The sequence below is a fragment of the Camelus dromedarius genome, chromosome 1 (genome assembly GCF_036321535.1).
Source record: "Camelus dromedarius isolate mCamDro1 chromosome 1, mCamDro1.pat, whole genome shotgun sequence".
In the NCBI taxonomy this organism is placed as follows: domain Eukaryota; kingdom Metazoa; phylum Chordata; class Mammalia; order Artiodactyla; family Camelidae; genus Camelus; species Camelus dromedarius.
Window position 1 is genome coordinate 122,987,822 of NC_087436.1, and position 15,712 is coordinate 123,003,533.

Consider the following 15,712-nt stretch of genomic DNA (forward strand, 5'->3'; position numbering starts at 1 on the left):
AACTCAGGGCCGGAAACTAACATCCCTTCTGAAAGCCGTCCGTGTCCCCCTGAGCACGGGGCCTTCTCCTGGGCTGCGCTCAGCGGGCCTCGGTCCACGACCTAGGAGGTCTGCACCCAGCCAGGGGCCTCCAGGGCCTCTCGGGGCTGGTACTCAGGGCTGGCTCTGGGGCTGGGCGCTTCTCTAAGTCAGAGGAAGGGGCCCTGTCCCCACTGGCGACCCACTGAGCCCTGGGCGACAAGGCCCAAGGGTGGACCTGTGCCACTCCTGGAAGCCAGGCCTCAAGCTCTAGGGTGTGGCCTCTGCTGAGCGTGCCCCCACGCGAGGCACCTGTGGCCCTGTCCACGCTACTGGGCTTACGGGGGGTCCACTGTGCCAGCAGCCTGTACGGCCACCGGCAGGACTAGACAGGGCAGCTGTGGCCCACCTGGCTTTCGCCAGCCCCTGGGCCTCCTTGCTGTCCGTGAACACGGGAGGCAGAAGAGAAAAGGCCCCTCAAAGCCTTTAGAGGATCACTTGTTCCCGCCAGAAAATCACTTTGCCGAAAGCAAGTACATGACATAAAATGTTAAGAGACACTTCTAAGGCACACGCCAGTGCCTCACGGGCTCCTGGGCTTCCGGCACCCCCAGCACCCCCAGTCAGAGAACATCACCTCCCCTCCCACCCAGAGCCCATCCCTGGGGTTCTCCCTGCCCTGGCCTGGGGCTCAGACGTCCCCTGGGTCCTAAGGAACCTCTTCCCCCTAAAGAGGAAGCTCAGGCCCGACTCCTGTGTCCTGAGGCCTCCACTCTCCTCCCCAGAGTCTGGACCAGGATGGAGGGGCCTGCACACGCGAGGTTGCACAGTGGCTCAGGCAGGCGGCAGCGCCGTGCCCGGCCCAGACACGGGCAGCGTGGGCCTGTGTTCACACGCCACCGCCCTTCATGTCCTGGGCCTGGGGTGGGAAGCCCCATCACGGTTGTGAGCAGATGGGAACGCAGAGGCCTGAGCAGGAACCTGCAGTGAGGGGGAGAGGCCCACTAACACCCCCTCCTGGGTGCTCAGCCACGGCCCACCCCGAGAGCGGGTGGCTCAGGGCCCAGGGCACACGTGCTGCCCCCGGCCCTCAGCAGGCCCAGGCCATACTGGGCACACATGCCGAGCCGCCAAAAATGTGGGCGTCAGCCTGGGGAGAGGCCCTGGCCCAGCCCCATACCGCGTGTGTGCTGCCCAGGCCACGGTCACGATGAGGAATGTCATCAGGTAGACGGCAATTCTGGTTGCTAGAAGCTTCTGTATGCTCTTGTCAAACTCCTGGAACAGAAGAGCATCACGTCAGAGACAGCTTCACTGCATGCACCCAGCAGCCCCGCCACAGGGCACTGAGACCCCAGGGCGGGAGAAGCGCTGAGAGGCTCGGCCTCTGTCCAGGCCCCGCTCACAGATGCACATTCCAGGGTCCTGGGCGGATCCCCCAGAATGCCAGCTCCCGGGCAGAGAGGTTCCTTCGAGCCGCTCCAGGACCATGGCAGGGTCCTGTGGCAGCAAGGCCTGTGCTGCCACGGGAGCCACAGCGTTGCCAGGTAACAGTCCTTCAGGAGAAGTGTTGCCTGGCGCAGGGCGCTGGGTGGGGCGGTAGGCTGGGCTTCCTCAGCGAGACCTCCAAGTGCGGCGCTGGTGCCTTTCCCATTCTTGCTGGTTCTCTGCACCCACATGAGCAGCCACTCCTTGCCTCACTGGGTGGGTCCTGTGGCCTTGAGGACTCTCCTGTCATGTCCTGGCAACACCTTCTCTGAAGGAGGCACCCAACCGCTGTGCGAGCCCTTCTGTTCAAAGCTCTCTAGAACTAGTCAGCAGAGAGAGGTATGACTTCTCAGCAGAACTCATGACCTCCAAGAACATGACCCTGACCGTAGAGAAGCGAGGAGATCTAGCCTCATGTACGTCCCCGTGTCACCTCCTGGCATCTCACAAGCACACACCCACAACCCCATTCTGAAACTGGTGGCACCAAGGTCCCCAGAAGGTTCCAGCGCAGCCAGGTGAGTGCCACGGCCCCTGGGGGGACACGGCTTTCCTGAGCTCGGCCAGCACTCAGCACCAGGCCCCTTCGGGGGGCCCTGGAGCAGAGGGAGCTGCACAGGGCCCTTTACTTATTATGCTGGGGGCCGGCTGCCAACATCTGGCTCGACCTGCATTTCCATTCAGTTCACATCCCAAGCACACGAGAAGCAGCGTCGTCACCTTCCCACAGGTGCAAAGGCCAAACCCCACACCACTCCGATGAACCCCAGCGGCCTCCAGGCTGAATGTGCTGGTCGGACCAGAGCCGGACCGGGGCCATGCACACGGGACCCAGCGCTGTGCACCCAGGTGCCTTGAGGTGACACTCACTCAGGGTAGGAGGCCCAGGGAGCCACACTCGCACACGCATGCCCAGGGGCTTCTGGAGGACTTCCAAAATCATGTCAGGCTTCTAAGGTGCTACCTTAGTCACTATTTTACTTATAAAACGGAAATACTCCAAGTTGTCTATAAATAGAAACTCTGCTTTAAAAAACCTGGTTTGCCACTTGCCTCCATGGCAAAACCACAAGTGTCCGTTTATCACGCAGGCCCAGGTGGGAGCATCTCCTGAGGCTGCCGGCCACTGGGCCCGCTGGTCAGGCAGGCAGGCCCCCCTCTGCTCCCCGAGCACCCAGTCTGAGTGACACTCCAGGAGTGGCTGGCAGAGACTCTGGGTGGCACAGGTCCCACACCAGCCATCAGCACCCCTTCCCTCCTCAAGCTTCCTCAGGGCTCAGCCGAGGGCACACCTTTGTCCGCAGGCTAGGGTTAGGCTGACCAGCATCGCTGGGGGAAGTGTCAGTCGGCCTGGCCCCTGGTCCCAGCCAGGAGCGCCCGCACAGAGCCCCACCTCCAGCTCATGGACTGTGAGCCCTCTGGACCCTCACCCACATGCCAGGTGCTGCAGACTCCCCAAGTACCTGTTCCGGGGAGATGTCCGTGTGGGTCACGGGCAGGATCTATGGGAACAAGACACAAAATGACCCGATGGACACCTCTCAGGCTGGGCACTGACTGCTTTTTGGATGCCATGGTGTCGGGGACCTGAGCCAGCCCTGGGCTGCTCCTCCCACCCTCTTGACTGCCTGGGGCCTGGGGAGCTCAGGAGGCGGTGGGGACCCAGGCCGGGGTCTGGGCGGGGCCCACACGGACCATCACAGTGGCAATGATGGACAACAGTGCATCACTGAAGCTGAGCATGCGGTGGGAGTGCTGGGTCCCGTCGGCAGCGTCCTCATCCCCCGGGCCTATGGAGGAGGCTCCCTGCACATTCAGGGCCGGCTCTGGGCTCTGGGGCCTGGACATGGTGGGGCCTGGGAGGAAGCACAGGTCTGAGCAAGAACAATATACAAAACTCAACAACACATCTCTGAACTAGCAATAACAAATCTGACAATAAGCTTAAGACGACAATTACATTTACAATAGCATCAAAATACTTAGGAACAAAGTTTAACAAAGAAGTGCAAAAAGTTACTAAAGAGATTAAAGACCCCAATAAGGGGAAAGACAGCCCTTGCTCGTGGATTAAAGAACTTAGCATTGTCACGACTGAGCTACAGGTTCAGCTCAGTCCCTATCAAACTTCCAACTGCCTTCCCTGTAGGAGTTTACAAGCTGACCTTAAAATTCATATGGAAATTTAAGGAACCCTTGGCTATTTAAAGAGTAGCCAAAACAATCTTGAAAACGGAAAACGAAGGTGAGGACTCGCACTTCCCGATTTCAGAACTTAGTGCAAAGCCATGCTAGTCAAGTCAGTGTGGTACCAGCATAAAGACAGACGGACAGGCCAGTGGAGAAATCAGAGTCCAGAAGTAAACTGCTACGTTTGTGGTCAACTGATTTGCGTTAAGGGTGTCAAGACCATTCGGTGGGGAAAGAATTGTCTTTTCAACAAATGTTGCTGGGACAACTGGATATCAACATACCAAAGACTGAATTTGGAGAGTACCTTATATCACATCCAAAAATTAACAAAAAATGTGGCCCGGGTCTCAGTAGCCAAAAGGTGGATGACCCAAGTGTCCAACTATGGGTGAACATCTAAACAAAATGTGGCAAATACATCTACAACGGAATGTTATTCAACTCCCTTAAAAAGGAAAGAAATTATCCTGTTACAAGATGGATGAACCCGAGGACACTATGCAGAGTGGAATAAGCCAGCCACAAAAGGATAAATGCTGTGTGATTCCACTTACACGAGGTCCCTAGAGGAGTCAGTCTTGCAGACAGAAAGCAGAATGGCGGCTGGCGGGGCTGGTGGGGAGGGAGTTACTGTTCAGCAGGAACAGAGTTTCAGTTTTGTAGGATGAAGAGTTCTGGGGACGGGTGGTGGCGACGGCCGCACAGTGGTGTGAAAGTACTCATGCCCCTGAGCTGTGCGCTTAGAGGGTTAAGACGGCAGATTTTGTTACGTGTACTTTACTATGGGCAAATACATCCCAGGGCCTGGCACAATACATGTTCAAAAACATGTCAGCTGCACGTAACCTGCGTCACACACAAGTCCTAAGACTCGTGGTGACGAAGGAAGAAAACAGGACTGACAGTAGAGGAGGGCGGAGTTGAGAAATGATTTTTCTTTAATGAGAGAAGAGACAGGAGACTTTTAAAAGTTCCGATGACAACAGGAGGAAAAGCTGAAAACTTGTACAACACAGAGGCAGTAATGAAGGCTTGTGACCCTGGAGAGCGCCACGCCCTGCGCCGGGCGTTAGCGGCAGACTTGGCCTGGACAGCCCCCACAGCAAGTCAGCGCTGTCCCAGAGACGCCTCAGGGCACCGTGGAGCACGGAGCTTCCCTGGGTGGACCGAGTCTGGCGAAGCCCTCAGAACAAGGGGCGTCTGCAAATATTTATGACAAAGTGATGAGAACATGAGAGACGTTTATCAAATATTCACTGAGTGCCAAGCACTGTTTCGAGTACTTCATGCAAACTACCTCTTCTCATTCTCAGACAAATGCTGTGAGGATTACTGAAGGCAAAGAGGAACTGGCTGTGCGTGTGTGTGACAGAGAGCGTGGTGTGACCACAGCACGAGGGCTGGAGCCCGGGCGCAGCCTGCGAGGGGCACCTGAGTTGGGCTGGGGCTCACTCGCAGAGCCTCGTGCGCTCACTCAGGGGCCCGGACCTCTCGGCGGGGACGGCGCAGGGACTGTGGGCCTCCCTTGTTGTGTCCATGCAAGCTTGTTCACGTGTGTGTTTTATACATTCTGTACACAAGTCCACTATCAGATATCTTCTCCCATTCTGGGCTGTGTTTTCATTTCCTCAACAATACACACGTATATATTTTTTAAATCGGTAACTACTTTTAGAGCAGTTTCAGGTCTGCAGGAAACCTGAGGGAAAGTACAGAGTTAGTTCCCATACCGTCAGCTCCCTGCCACGGTGTGGCACAGCTGGACACCGGACGGCCAGGCCACACTGCGTGCTCTGGTCCCATGGGTGATTCTGACAAGTGGGCGACTTGCCCTCGCCATTAGAGGCACACAGGACACTTCCACAGCCCTATGATCCCGTGCTCCCAGCCGCCCCTGTCTCCCCTGAAGCCCCTGGCACCTGTCACATCTTCCCTTTCCCAGGATGTCACGCAGCCGGAATCAAACAATAGGTAGTGTTTTTGGACTGGCTTCTTTTGCTCAGTAAGTGACTTTAAGGTCCCCGTCTTTCGGGGGCTTGGCAGCTCGTCTCTTCTCATCACTGAATAAGATCCCATGTCACAGAGCACCACAGTGTGTCCACCCACCTAGGAAGCGCATCATCACAACGCAGTTTGAAGCTCTCAGTGCTGACGAGTCCTGGCTCTCTGTTCTTTTATGGGTTGCTCTCTGCTGCTGTAGTGAAAACCCTCACAGACTGTTTTCTAGAAGTTTTAGAGTTTTAGGTTTCACATTTAGATTTATGATCTATTTTGATGCAAAGTACGGATAAGCATTTTTTAAACGCATGGATATCCAATGTTTCAAACATCATTTGTTAAAAAGACTACCCTTTCTCCAATTACCTTTACTCCTTATTCAAAGTCAACTGACCATACGTTTACTTGGGGGCCAATTTCCGGGCTTGGTATCCTGTTCCACTGATCTACTTCTGTCATCTTCATACCGGTGTCACACCACCTGGATTACTGCAGCTTTGTAAGTACAGAAGTCAGAAAATAAAGGCATACAAATTTGTTCTTGTTCAGATTTATTCTAGTTTCTTTGCAGTTCCAAGTGAATTTTAAAACCAGTGTTGATTTTTATTTTTATTTTAAAATTTATTGGTTTTTTTGGGGGGGGGTGCGTAATTAGGTTTATTATTATTCTTTAACTGAGGTCCTGGGGATTGAGCCCAGGACCATGCTAAGCACACGCTCTACCACTGAGCTATATGCCTTCCCCCCGACAGTGTGTCAATTTTTACAAAAAAAAGTCTGCTGGGAATTTAACTGGAATGGCATTGACTGATTAATTTGATTTCCAACACTGAATCTTCTAAGTTAATGAATACTGTGTATCTTTCCACTTATTAAGGTCTTTAGTTTCTCTCAAAGTTTTTCATTTTTCAGTTTATAAGTCTTGCACATCTTTTTTTTTTTTCAGATTTATCCCAAGTATTTAATATTTTTGATGCTGTTTTAAGTGGTGTCTTTTCCTTAATTTCAACTTCCAGTATTTGTTGCCAGTTATTTAAAAATAGCATGTATTTTTTACGTATTAACCATGTACCCTGCAGCCTGACTAAGCTCACCTGCCAGTTCTAGGAACCTTTCTTTCTTCTTGTTTTTAAATCTAGAGCAGTGATTCTCAACTGAGAACCGAGAATTTTGCCCCTCAAGGGACATGTGCAATGCCTGGAGACCCTCTGGTTACGACAAGCGGTGTGTGTTCCTGGCACCTTGGAGCTGCCAAACATCCTACAGTGCACTGGACACCTCTCCACCCTGGCAAGGAATTACCTGGCCCACGTCAGCGGTGCCAAGGCTGGGAAACGCTGACATGGATGATCACGTGGGTGATTTTCCATATATCTGCAGTTGATTTCTACCTTAACTCCACTGTGGTCAGAGGGCATGTGCCCAGAGCACGCCCCATCTTGGTCAGTGTTCTTTACGTGTTTGACACTGTGTGTGCCACTGTCACTGTGCAGAGCATTCCACACGTGCCCAGTCAGGCTGGTCAGTGGTGTCACTCACCTCTACCACATCCCTGGTGAGTCGGGGTACTTGCTCATCTTTTGTTGAGAAAGACGTATTGAAGCGTCCACCTCAACTGTGGGTGTGTCTACCTCTCCTTGCTTAGTTTTATTTTAGTTTATTAGTTTTGCTTCATGTATTTTAAAGCTTTATTATTAGGTGCAGAACTGTTTAGTATTGTCATGTCTTGTATGAATTTACCCCTTCAACATTATATAATGATTTTAATTTTTGGTAATAGTCTTTGTTATGAAATCTACTACAGAGGGAACAGGTTTGGGGATGAAGACTATAAATTCAGTTTTGACACATATATATGAGATGTGCTGTCTAAGACTAAATGTCTAAGAGCTCAGGAGGGAAGTGTGGTCTGGAGACAGGTATGTTTTTGATTTTTTTATGGAGGTAGTGGGGATTGAATCCATGTCCTCATGCATGCTAAGCATGCACTCTACTGGCTTAGGACAGTGTTACCAGAGCACCTAGGGCAGGGCCAGTATAGACAGGTGCTCCACAAGCATGAAACACCAAGTCTGAACAGACTCTCGCTCCAAAGTAATTGCACTGTTTAGAAATCTCCACCTGACCCTAGGTCCTGCGAGAATAAATTCACAGCCTCAAACTCAAATGAACCCTCAGACTGTATCATACTTTCCACTGAGTTATTCACTAGGTTTTCTGCAACAGCTATTTTGGATTTCTTTCCACACTGCTCAACCCTCAGCTCCTACTTTCCTTCTCATTCTCAGTAGATGTTTTCTTTTCCTTATTCACAGTGAAAATAGAAGTTATCAGAGAATCCCTTTGCTTTCATCCCAGTAAACACAAGTTACCTGCAACGGCAACCCATCTTCCTTTCTGTGACACTTAAGAGTGGTTTTCCTGTGTTCAAAGAGAACATTGCTGCATGTCACTCCCTCCTACCTTGCAGAGGACCTCGCTTCACACCTGCCTCTTCTGCCCTAGCAAACCTCTCTCACTGGCTCCCTTCCACCAGCTTTAGGCTGCTCCAGAACCTCCCATCTTAAATCATCTCTGCACCATCATCACTCAAGCTCCCACACTTCCTCCTCCACAGCCAAACACCCAGAGTTACCTACATCTCCATTTCTGTATCCTTCGATATCCTTCGACTTCTGGTCAGCCCACCATGCCAATGAAACAGTATTACTCTTAGCAAGGTCATCAAAAGTCTCACTGTTGCTAAACCCAACATACATCTTTTACTCCTTTTCCTATTTGACTTTCAAATGGCATTTGACACGCTTAATTATCTTTTCTCTCCTAGAAACATCTTCTCTCTTTGGCCCCATGACATAACGTTCCCTTGGTCTTATTCCTGCTTCCCTGGCCACTCTTCGCTCTGAAGACTATAACCTCTTTTAGTCCAACCTCGTTGTCGCCACTGGTGCTCCCTTCAAGTCAACTGCCACCCATATGCTAGGGACCAACAAACATCTGTCTCTCTCCTTCCCGAGCCCCAGTCTCTGTATTCCATTGACCAGACAGGCAAGCTGGTGGAAAGGCCGCATGACTTCGGTGGAACTCTGGCCGTACACTTGTGGACCCTGGCCACCTGGCTGAGGAATGACACTGCTGAGCATGTGTCTTGCCCAAAGCGGAGGGTGGGCGGGAATTAACTGTACTGTGCCTTCTTCTCCAAGGTATGCTAGGCTCACTAAACTGGACACTTAGAAAGCACTGTATGGACTAAGATACTTTATTATAAGAATAACACATGTTAACCTGTCTGGAAAGAGATTTTTAATAGCTTGAAATTCTAGGAGGGTTAGGCCGCTGACTGGGGCTTTCGGCTGCCTCTTTCAGTTTGGGAACGAACACTCCATACAGGTACCTGCAGGAAGCAGCCAGGTAACTTAAGTGAGCCAAGTGGGTCAGGCGAGTGGTCGTGTCTTACCTGAGGGGCAGCTCTAGGTGATTGGTGACACTCGGGATTCTGGATCCAATGTTGCCAGATCTGATTTTCCTACGGAAGCTGCAGGACTGGGTATTTAAAGCGTAAGTCTTTTATTAACAACCAACTCATTAAAAAAAAAAACAAACCAACAGACACCGCGGACCCCACCAAACCGACGGGCGAGGAGCTCCCCGCTGCCCGGCGTCGCGGGAGTTCGATCGCTCGGGGACGTCCCCCGACCCGCTCCTCCGCCGCGCGGCCTGGCACACGCCGCCCTCCGTACGGCGAGCCCCTGAGCAGCAGTCTCCGCAGAAACAGCCACGTGGGGACGGTTGGGAGTCGGGCTGGGAGCCGGGCTACCTGGGCGGGAGCCGCCGCAAACACCTCCCGCGAGCTCGACGGCGGAAGTCCGTCTCGAGGCCGGCGCGCCGCGCACGCGCGAACCGCGACCAGCGCTCTGCGCACGCGCAGCCGCCGCGAGGCGGAAGTGAGGCGCTACGCTCTTCCGGGCGGCGTCGCGGCCCCGCGCCTGCGTCGCGCCGTCGGGCGGAAGCTGGGGCGGCTCGCGGCCGGCGGTTGCCCAGCGGACCCGGACGCCGCTGGACCCCGAGCCCTCCGCCCGGCGCCCGCTGCCGGCCGCCGCCATGTCGCTGCTGCAGTCTGCGCTCGACTTCCTGGCGGGCCCGGGCTCCCTGGGTGGCGCTGCCGGCCGCGACCAGACTGACTTCGTGGGGCAGACGGTGGAGATGGGCGAGCTGCGGCTGCGGGTGCGGCGCGTCCTGGCCGAGGGTGAGGCCGGGGCCGGGGGCACGAGCCGGGCGCGGGGAGGGTCGCCGCGGGGCCGAGGGTCACGGCCGGCCGGGAGGTGGCTGCTGAGGGTGAGGCCGGTGTAGGGCTGGGCACTTCCTTGTCGGAGGCCTGGGGTCAGGCTGTGGCAAGGGAGTGGAAGCAGCAGGCGTGGGGCCGACCGCGCCTGGGGGAGAGGCTGTGGCGGTGGGAAGGACGTTGGGCAGGCTGGGGGCGTGAGTGCGGGGCCACAGTGCGGGCGGTGGCGGGGCGGGAGGGTGCTGCAGGGCTGCAGGCTGGAGTCTGGGGGCGGGCAGTGGGGTGGGTGGGTATAAGCCCGGCCCTTCCCTCACATCTAGGGCAGTAGTAGGGCAGCGGGACGCGACTGGACCTCTGGACAGAGGTAGGGCTGGCTCTCCTCAGGTGCCGGGAACTTGGGCGTGGGTGATTGCAGTTCTGCTCTCCTTGAGTGTTGGACAGACGGCGCAGTGTCCTTTAACCAGGCTTTCCCCTCTTACCATCCGAGCGTTCCCCTTGCCTCGAACGTCTGTCTGTGAGTCCATGGAACTTACGGAGAGCTGAGCTAACAGCTGTTATCTGTACTGAACATTGCAGGTTGGGCTGGTCCGTCGGGGAGGAATTTCCGGGTAGATCTTTAGTCGGCTGTGTTTCTGCTGCTGTTTCTAGCTTCCTGAACGCCCTCTCCCTTCCCTTCCTCGCAGTAGAATTTATCACCAGTGTTGCCGCGGTCCTGTTTTCTCCTCTGGGTTTTTCTTTGTTGTCCAGTGGCGCTTACAAGGGTATGCCGGATTCCCCTAGCTGTAGTGCTCACCAGCTAAATACAGACGGCTTTGGGGCTGGTGCTGAAACAGAACTGTATCCCCTGTGTTAGGATGGGGCGAGAGAGTGGTAGAGTGAACGACCAAGCCTGTCTCTGGTGGCTCTCAGACCTGTAGGCTCACCCTGTCACGGCGGGCACCCCTGCTGCCATTTGAGCTCAACCAGCTGACCGTTTTGATGCCCATCTCCTGAAGGCCTGAGGCACTACTCTGGCCTTAGCATCATCACACATTTTTTCTCCAGGGTCAGAAGCAAAGAGATTTGGGTTGATTTGGTGAGGAAATTTTAGGCTTTTTTGGGAATGGGGGTGTGGTGGGGCCGTATCTCTAGTAACATTATGAAGTGTGGTATTTTGGCATATCTACTAGAGCGAGAGTTTCCCCAGATCAGTTCATTTATTCTGAAGACAACAGGCAAGTATTTTGTTTCTTCCGAAAATTTATAGTGGAGAGTACATGGTTTCTGCCTTGTGGAACCTAAAGTAAGACACATGCTCTGAAAAGACAGCTCACTGCAGGGGCCCAGCTGAGGTGCAAGGGGTGAGAATGAACCCCTGCCAGGTGCAGGGGCAGGCCAGGGGTAGGAGAGTGGGAGGGGAAGCGGGTCATGGAAAGAAGGAAGCTCATTCCCGTGGCTTAACACCCAGAATGAAGAACAAGGAAACGAGGCAGCTGCTGTGGTTGTGCCACAGAGGGCGCTCCCCTGGCTGTCTAGGCAGGTCAGGAGCCACAGTCACAGTGCGGCTGTGAGCTGTGGACTTCCTCCTCTTAAACTTCACCGGTGGTTCACTGCCTCCAAAGCTCATAGAATGGGAATTCAAGCTGCTTGTATAAGCATGAGCAAGGGCCCAAACCCAAAACCATTGGGTACCTACCTGTGTGTCAGAGTTCTTCAGAACTTAGAAAGATAGTGCATTCCTGTGTGTCCTGGGATACTGCCCCGGGACTTGGGGAAGTGTTGTACGGTCAAATGCATGAATGTGTTTGTCACTGAATGAGTGAGTATCCTCTCTGTGGGACAGTTAAGTCTTCAGACAGCTTCACCTCACTTCATGTCAGGTGTTGCCCCACGTGAATTTATAATAGATCAGGCTTCACTATCACATGTCTTAGGGAAAAAACATTGGTCTTCGTAGCTTTTTGGAATTGGCACTTGTCACCTGAAGTGAGTTGTAGGGCAGAACTGTGGAGCCAGATAGGTTTCTAATCTTTTCAGAATTTGTTCGAAATTTTCACTTTTTTAAAGCAGATCATTGGGAGTACCCACAACTCTGAGATGCCCAGTCCTAGTGGACTTAAAGTACATTCTGTGTCCTCTTGTTTTGGAAGCTGTGCTCCTGCTTCCTCTGCCAGAAAGGATAACAGGGATGGGTCGCTATGCCCAGACCAGGGTCTCGTCACTCAGGCAGCCACCTCTGCGGCTGCTTTGTTCTCTGGACTCGCGGTGGGTGAGGTGGACGACGTGGTGTGTGGCCACTGCGGTATAGCTAGAACAAGACCTGCAGCCGTTTTGTAGTCTGTGTGGCAGGTGGTATGTGAACCTGAGGCATCAGCACCCGTTTACTGGAACGCTTGTGTGCCACGCGTGGTGTGGTTCCTGTTCAAGGGTGTGTGTTCTCTCTGGGGTCAGGGCTCACCTGAGAAGCCATGAGGACACCCCCATGTCACCTCCCAAGCCCTGGACGTCCGCCTGGTGCCTTCTGGCCACAGCTCTCAGCGGGCTCCTCCGTTGTGACTGGGTGAGGGCGCAGGGAGTGCACGGTGTGGCTGGAGCGGCAGTTGCGGGACCCTGTGGTAGTCAGGACTCTTGGCCGCAGGTTTCAGAAACCACTGAGGTTGGTGTGGTGGAGGCAGAGGACCCAGACCCTCCTGTAGGGGTGCTCAGCGCTTGCGCGGGTGGGTTTTGTAGATGGCTGGGCTGCCATGGCACATCCCTCTCCCACTGAGGAAGCGCAGCTGGGCCCTTAGTGTCTCCTCCTCCAGGACCCAGAGGCCTGAGGGCGAGGGCAGTCTCTCCCAGGGAGGGCTCTGAGTGGACGTTTCTTCTTCGGATACCACAGAGCACGGATAGGCAGGGTCTTTGCAGCAGGGGCACGGGGCTTGGGCAGCTGGTCGAGACCATCGGGATGCGACAGTCCCTGTCTGGTGCCCGAATGCTCGCTGTGCCCCTCCCCGCCCCGGCAAATGGGCAGCTTTGTGGTCAGCCATTAACTACAGTGACAGCGCCCAGCCCGGGATAGAAACGTTCACCACAGCAGCACTTGTGGGGTCCTGACTACTCGCAGAGCACAGTCCCTGGTGTCAGGGCCATGATGATCCTGACAGTGCTGAGGTCTGGGTGTCTGTAGCTTCCCAGAGCTGCAGGGGATTGGGGGGTGATGGTGGAGTTGGGGTGGGAGCCCAGGGGATACTCTGGCCTGTGGGAACGGCTGGTTCCATCTTAGGTGTGTCCTGGAGGAAGATGTGTCCAGAGGACATGAAGGTAAAAGAAGCTGCTGGAGCGGCTGCCAGTGGGCATGGTTGGGGGGCCAGAGTGGGGCGTCCGTGGGCGTGTAAGTGCCTGGAGCGGGACACAGTAGGGGGAGATCTCCATGGCGGGTGGTCACCCTGGGGAGGGGGCTCTCCTTCCTCCTCTCATGGCCCTGCCGTCTGCGTGGGGCCATGTGTCCTGTCAGGTAGCTAGCAGGCTGTGATCATGGGAGCACAGGGGAGATAACAGAACTCTGCTCCCAGGAGAGTCCAGTTCTTAGAAACAGCGCTGATGGAGAAAGCTCGTGGAGATCCCCCAACTGCCTCCCGTGCTGCTGCCCCAGCTTCCCGGGTGCTTGCTGTCCCAGCCAGCGGTGCCCCCTCACCCTACCGTCCGTGACCCTGTGCCATGGGAGGACAGGCAGCAGCCAGTCTCCCCGCATCCTCCTCACTTTGGCGCGCATGAGTGGTGTCTGGTTCTGTTGATCGGTGCTTCTTTGGTTCATGAGTTGGAGAGTATTTCAGTGCCTGTTGGTCATTCAGGCCCCCTCTGGAGTTGCACGTTCACGTGCTGTGCCTCCGTCTTTTAATTAAAAGTGATTTGAATTGAGTCATTTACATAGGGCGGTGTGGAGTTTAAGTGTTCTGACAGAGGCAAGCGTGGTGTCGCAAACACCTGTGCAGAAAGAACAGCTGAGGCGCCCCAGGGAAACTTGTGCCCCAGACGCCCCGCCCTGCCGCCTGCCTGGTTTCCTCTTTTAGAAGGTCACGAGTGTGACCTGCGGAGCCCTGTGTGTTCACCACCGGCCTTAGGGGTTCCGGGCTCGCTGCCCTGATGCCTGCGGCCTGCGTGTGCACCCCGGCCGTGGGCCTGCGTGTTTCTGTTTTGGACTGTCAGCAGTGAAGCTGCCAAGGACGTTTTCACAGGGTTTCTTGTGTGTGTGGACATGTGTGTGTTTCACTCTTAGGTGAAATACCCAGGAGTGGACCGCTGGCCTTTAGGCCAGGTGTAGGTTTCACTTTACCTGAAACAGCCAAACCCCTCGGAGTCGGGCCGCGCCAGGTACCCCCGCCCCAGCGCGGCGCCTCGGTCGCCCGCTGTCCTTGTGACAGCGGCTGGGTGTGTTCTTGAGCATGCACAGTGGCTGAATTTGTGCCTCCTTGGTGGTACAACGTGGAACACGAACACCTTTTCACCTGCTGACTCTCCAGTCGTGTGTCTTTTGTGTGTGTGAAATGTTTGTCCAGGTCGTTTCCCCACTTTTTATTGGGCAGCAGCTGTGGGAGTTTTCTGTTATTCCAGACGTTGAGTCCTGTCCTCGTATAACACGTGACACGTGTGTGAGGAGGAGGAGGTGAGACTGTCCCGATTCCGCAAGGCGCACAGGAACGGCTGCCTAGGACAGGGTCTCGGCAGTGCCCAGCGTGGCCTTCTTTCCTGTGTGTTACGTGCTAGTGTTACCGTTTTTATTTGAACTCTTCGTTTTGAGGGAGTTGCAGATTTACATGCAGTTGTAAGCAGTGATGCAGAGAGATCCCGGCGCACCAGCTCCTTCCCCACGGCAGCGTCCTGAAAAGCTGGCATTGCTGTCACAGCTGGGAGCTGGTGTTCGCATCCCCATGAGGGCCCCTCGTGCCTTTCGTGCCACTCCCACCTCCTGGACCCCTGGGAAGCACTTCTCTGTTCCCCTTCTCTGAAACTTTGTCATTGAAGAATGCTGTGGAAATGGAATCATGCCGTGTGGGCTGTTGGAATTGGCTTTTTTGCCTAGCATGATTCCCTGGGGACCTGTCAGGTTGTGTGGCATCGTTTGTCCCCTTCTGTTGCTGCAGAGCATGCAGGGTGTAGATGTACAGTATTTTACTCAACTGTTTGCTCCCTGGAGGACATCTGGGTTGTTTCCTGATTTTTTGGGCAATAGAAATAAAGCTGCTCTAAACGTTGGTGTGTGGGTTTCCATGTGGACCCACGTCTCCGTTTCTCTGGAGCAGATGCCCAAGAGCACAGGCATGGTGCCATGTGGCGGCTGCACGTTTGGTTGTGGAGAAAGCGGCCAACCTGTTTTTTTTCTGGAGGGGCCACCCTGTTTCCCGTTCCCACCGGCAGCGGGTGGGTGTCTTCATCTGCTCAGCCGCTGAATGGGCCACAGACTCTGTAGCGTAAACAGCAGGTGGATTTTCCGGTCCTGGAGGCTTGGAGTCCGAGGTCAGGTGCCGGCAGGGTGGTCTCTGGTGAGGCCCCTCCCCTCAGTGGGCGCTCGGCACCTTCTGTGTAGATCAGTGGAGGGGCTGTCCTGGGGTCTCCCCTCTTCCTCCAGGCCTGTTGGATCAGGTCCCTGTCCTAGGATCTCAGTTAACTTTAATCACCTCCCTAAATGCCCTGCCTCCAGATGCAGCACATTGGGGGCTGGGGCTTCAACATGTGATGTCCAGGGGGCACATTTGTGTCAACACAGGGTGATCC

The 15,712-nt window shown here is 54.7% G+C and overlaps 2 protein-coding genes across 9 annotated transcripts in view; one reads left to right on the forward strand and one right to left on the reverse strand.

Moving 5' to 3' along the window:
- The window catches only part of TMEM175 (transmembrane protein 175), a 16,770-nt gene extending 7,171 nt beyond the window's left edge, over positions 1–9,599 (reverse strand). For 5 of the 6 annotated variants that reach the window (XM_064489112.1, XM_064489105.1, XM_064489110.1 and 2 more), the window contains exons 1-5: positions 9,515–9,598; positions 9,155–9,240; positions 3,202–3,362; positions 2,970–3,008; positions 1,199–1,296 (exon numbers count right to left, since the gene is read on the reverse strand). In XM_064489112.1, coding sequence (XP_064345182.1) covers positions 1,199–1,296; positions 2,970–3,008; positions 3,202–3,354 — 290 coding nt within the window. In that variant the 5' untranslated portion in view covers positions 3,355–3,362; positions 9,155–9,240; positions 9,515–9,598. Of the gene's footprint in view, positions 1–1,198; positions 1,297–2,969; positions 3,009–3,201; positions 3,363–9,154; positions 9,241–9,514 lie in introns of all 6 variants that reach the window. The other variant, XM_064489107.1, reaches the window with a different exon arrangement.
- Positions 9,600–9,700: 101 nt separating this feature from the next.
- The window catches only part of GAK (cyclin G associated kinase), a 49,456-nt gene continuing 43,444 nt past the window's right edge, over positions 9,701–15,712 (forward strand). For all 3 annotated transcript variants that reach the window (XM_031439230.2, XM_031439239.2, XM_064489072.1), the window contains exon 1: positions 9,701–9,943. In XM_031439230.2, the coding sequence (XP_031295090.2) occupies positions 9,799–9,943 (145 nt within the window). In that variant the 5' untranslated portion in view covers positions 9,701–9,798. The remainder of the gene's footprint in view (positions 9,944–15,712) is intronic.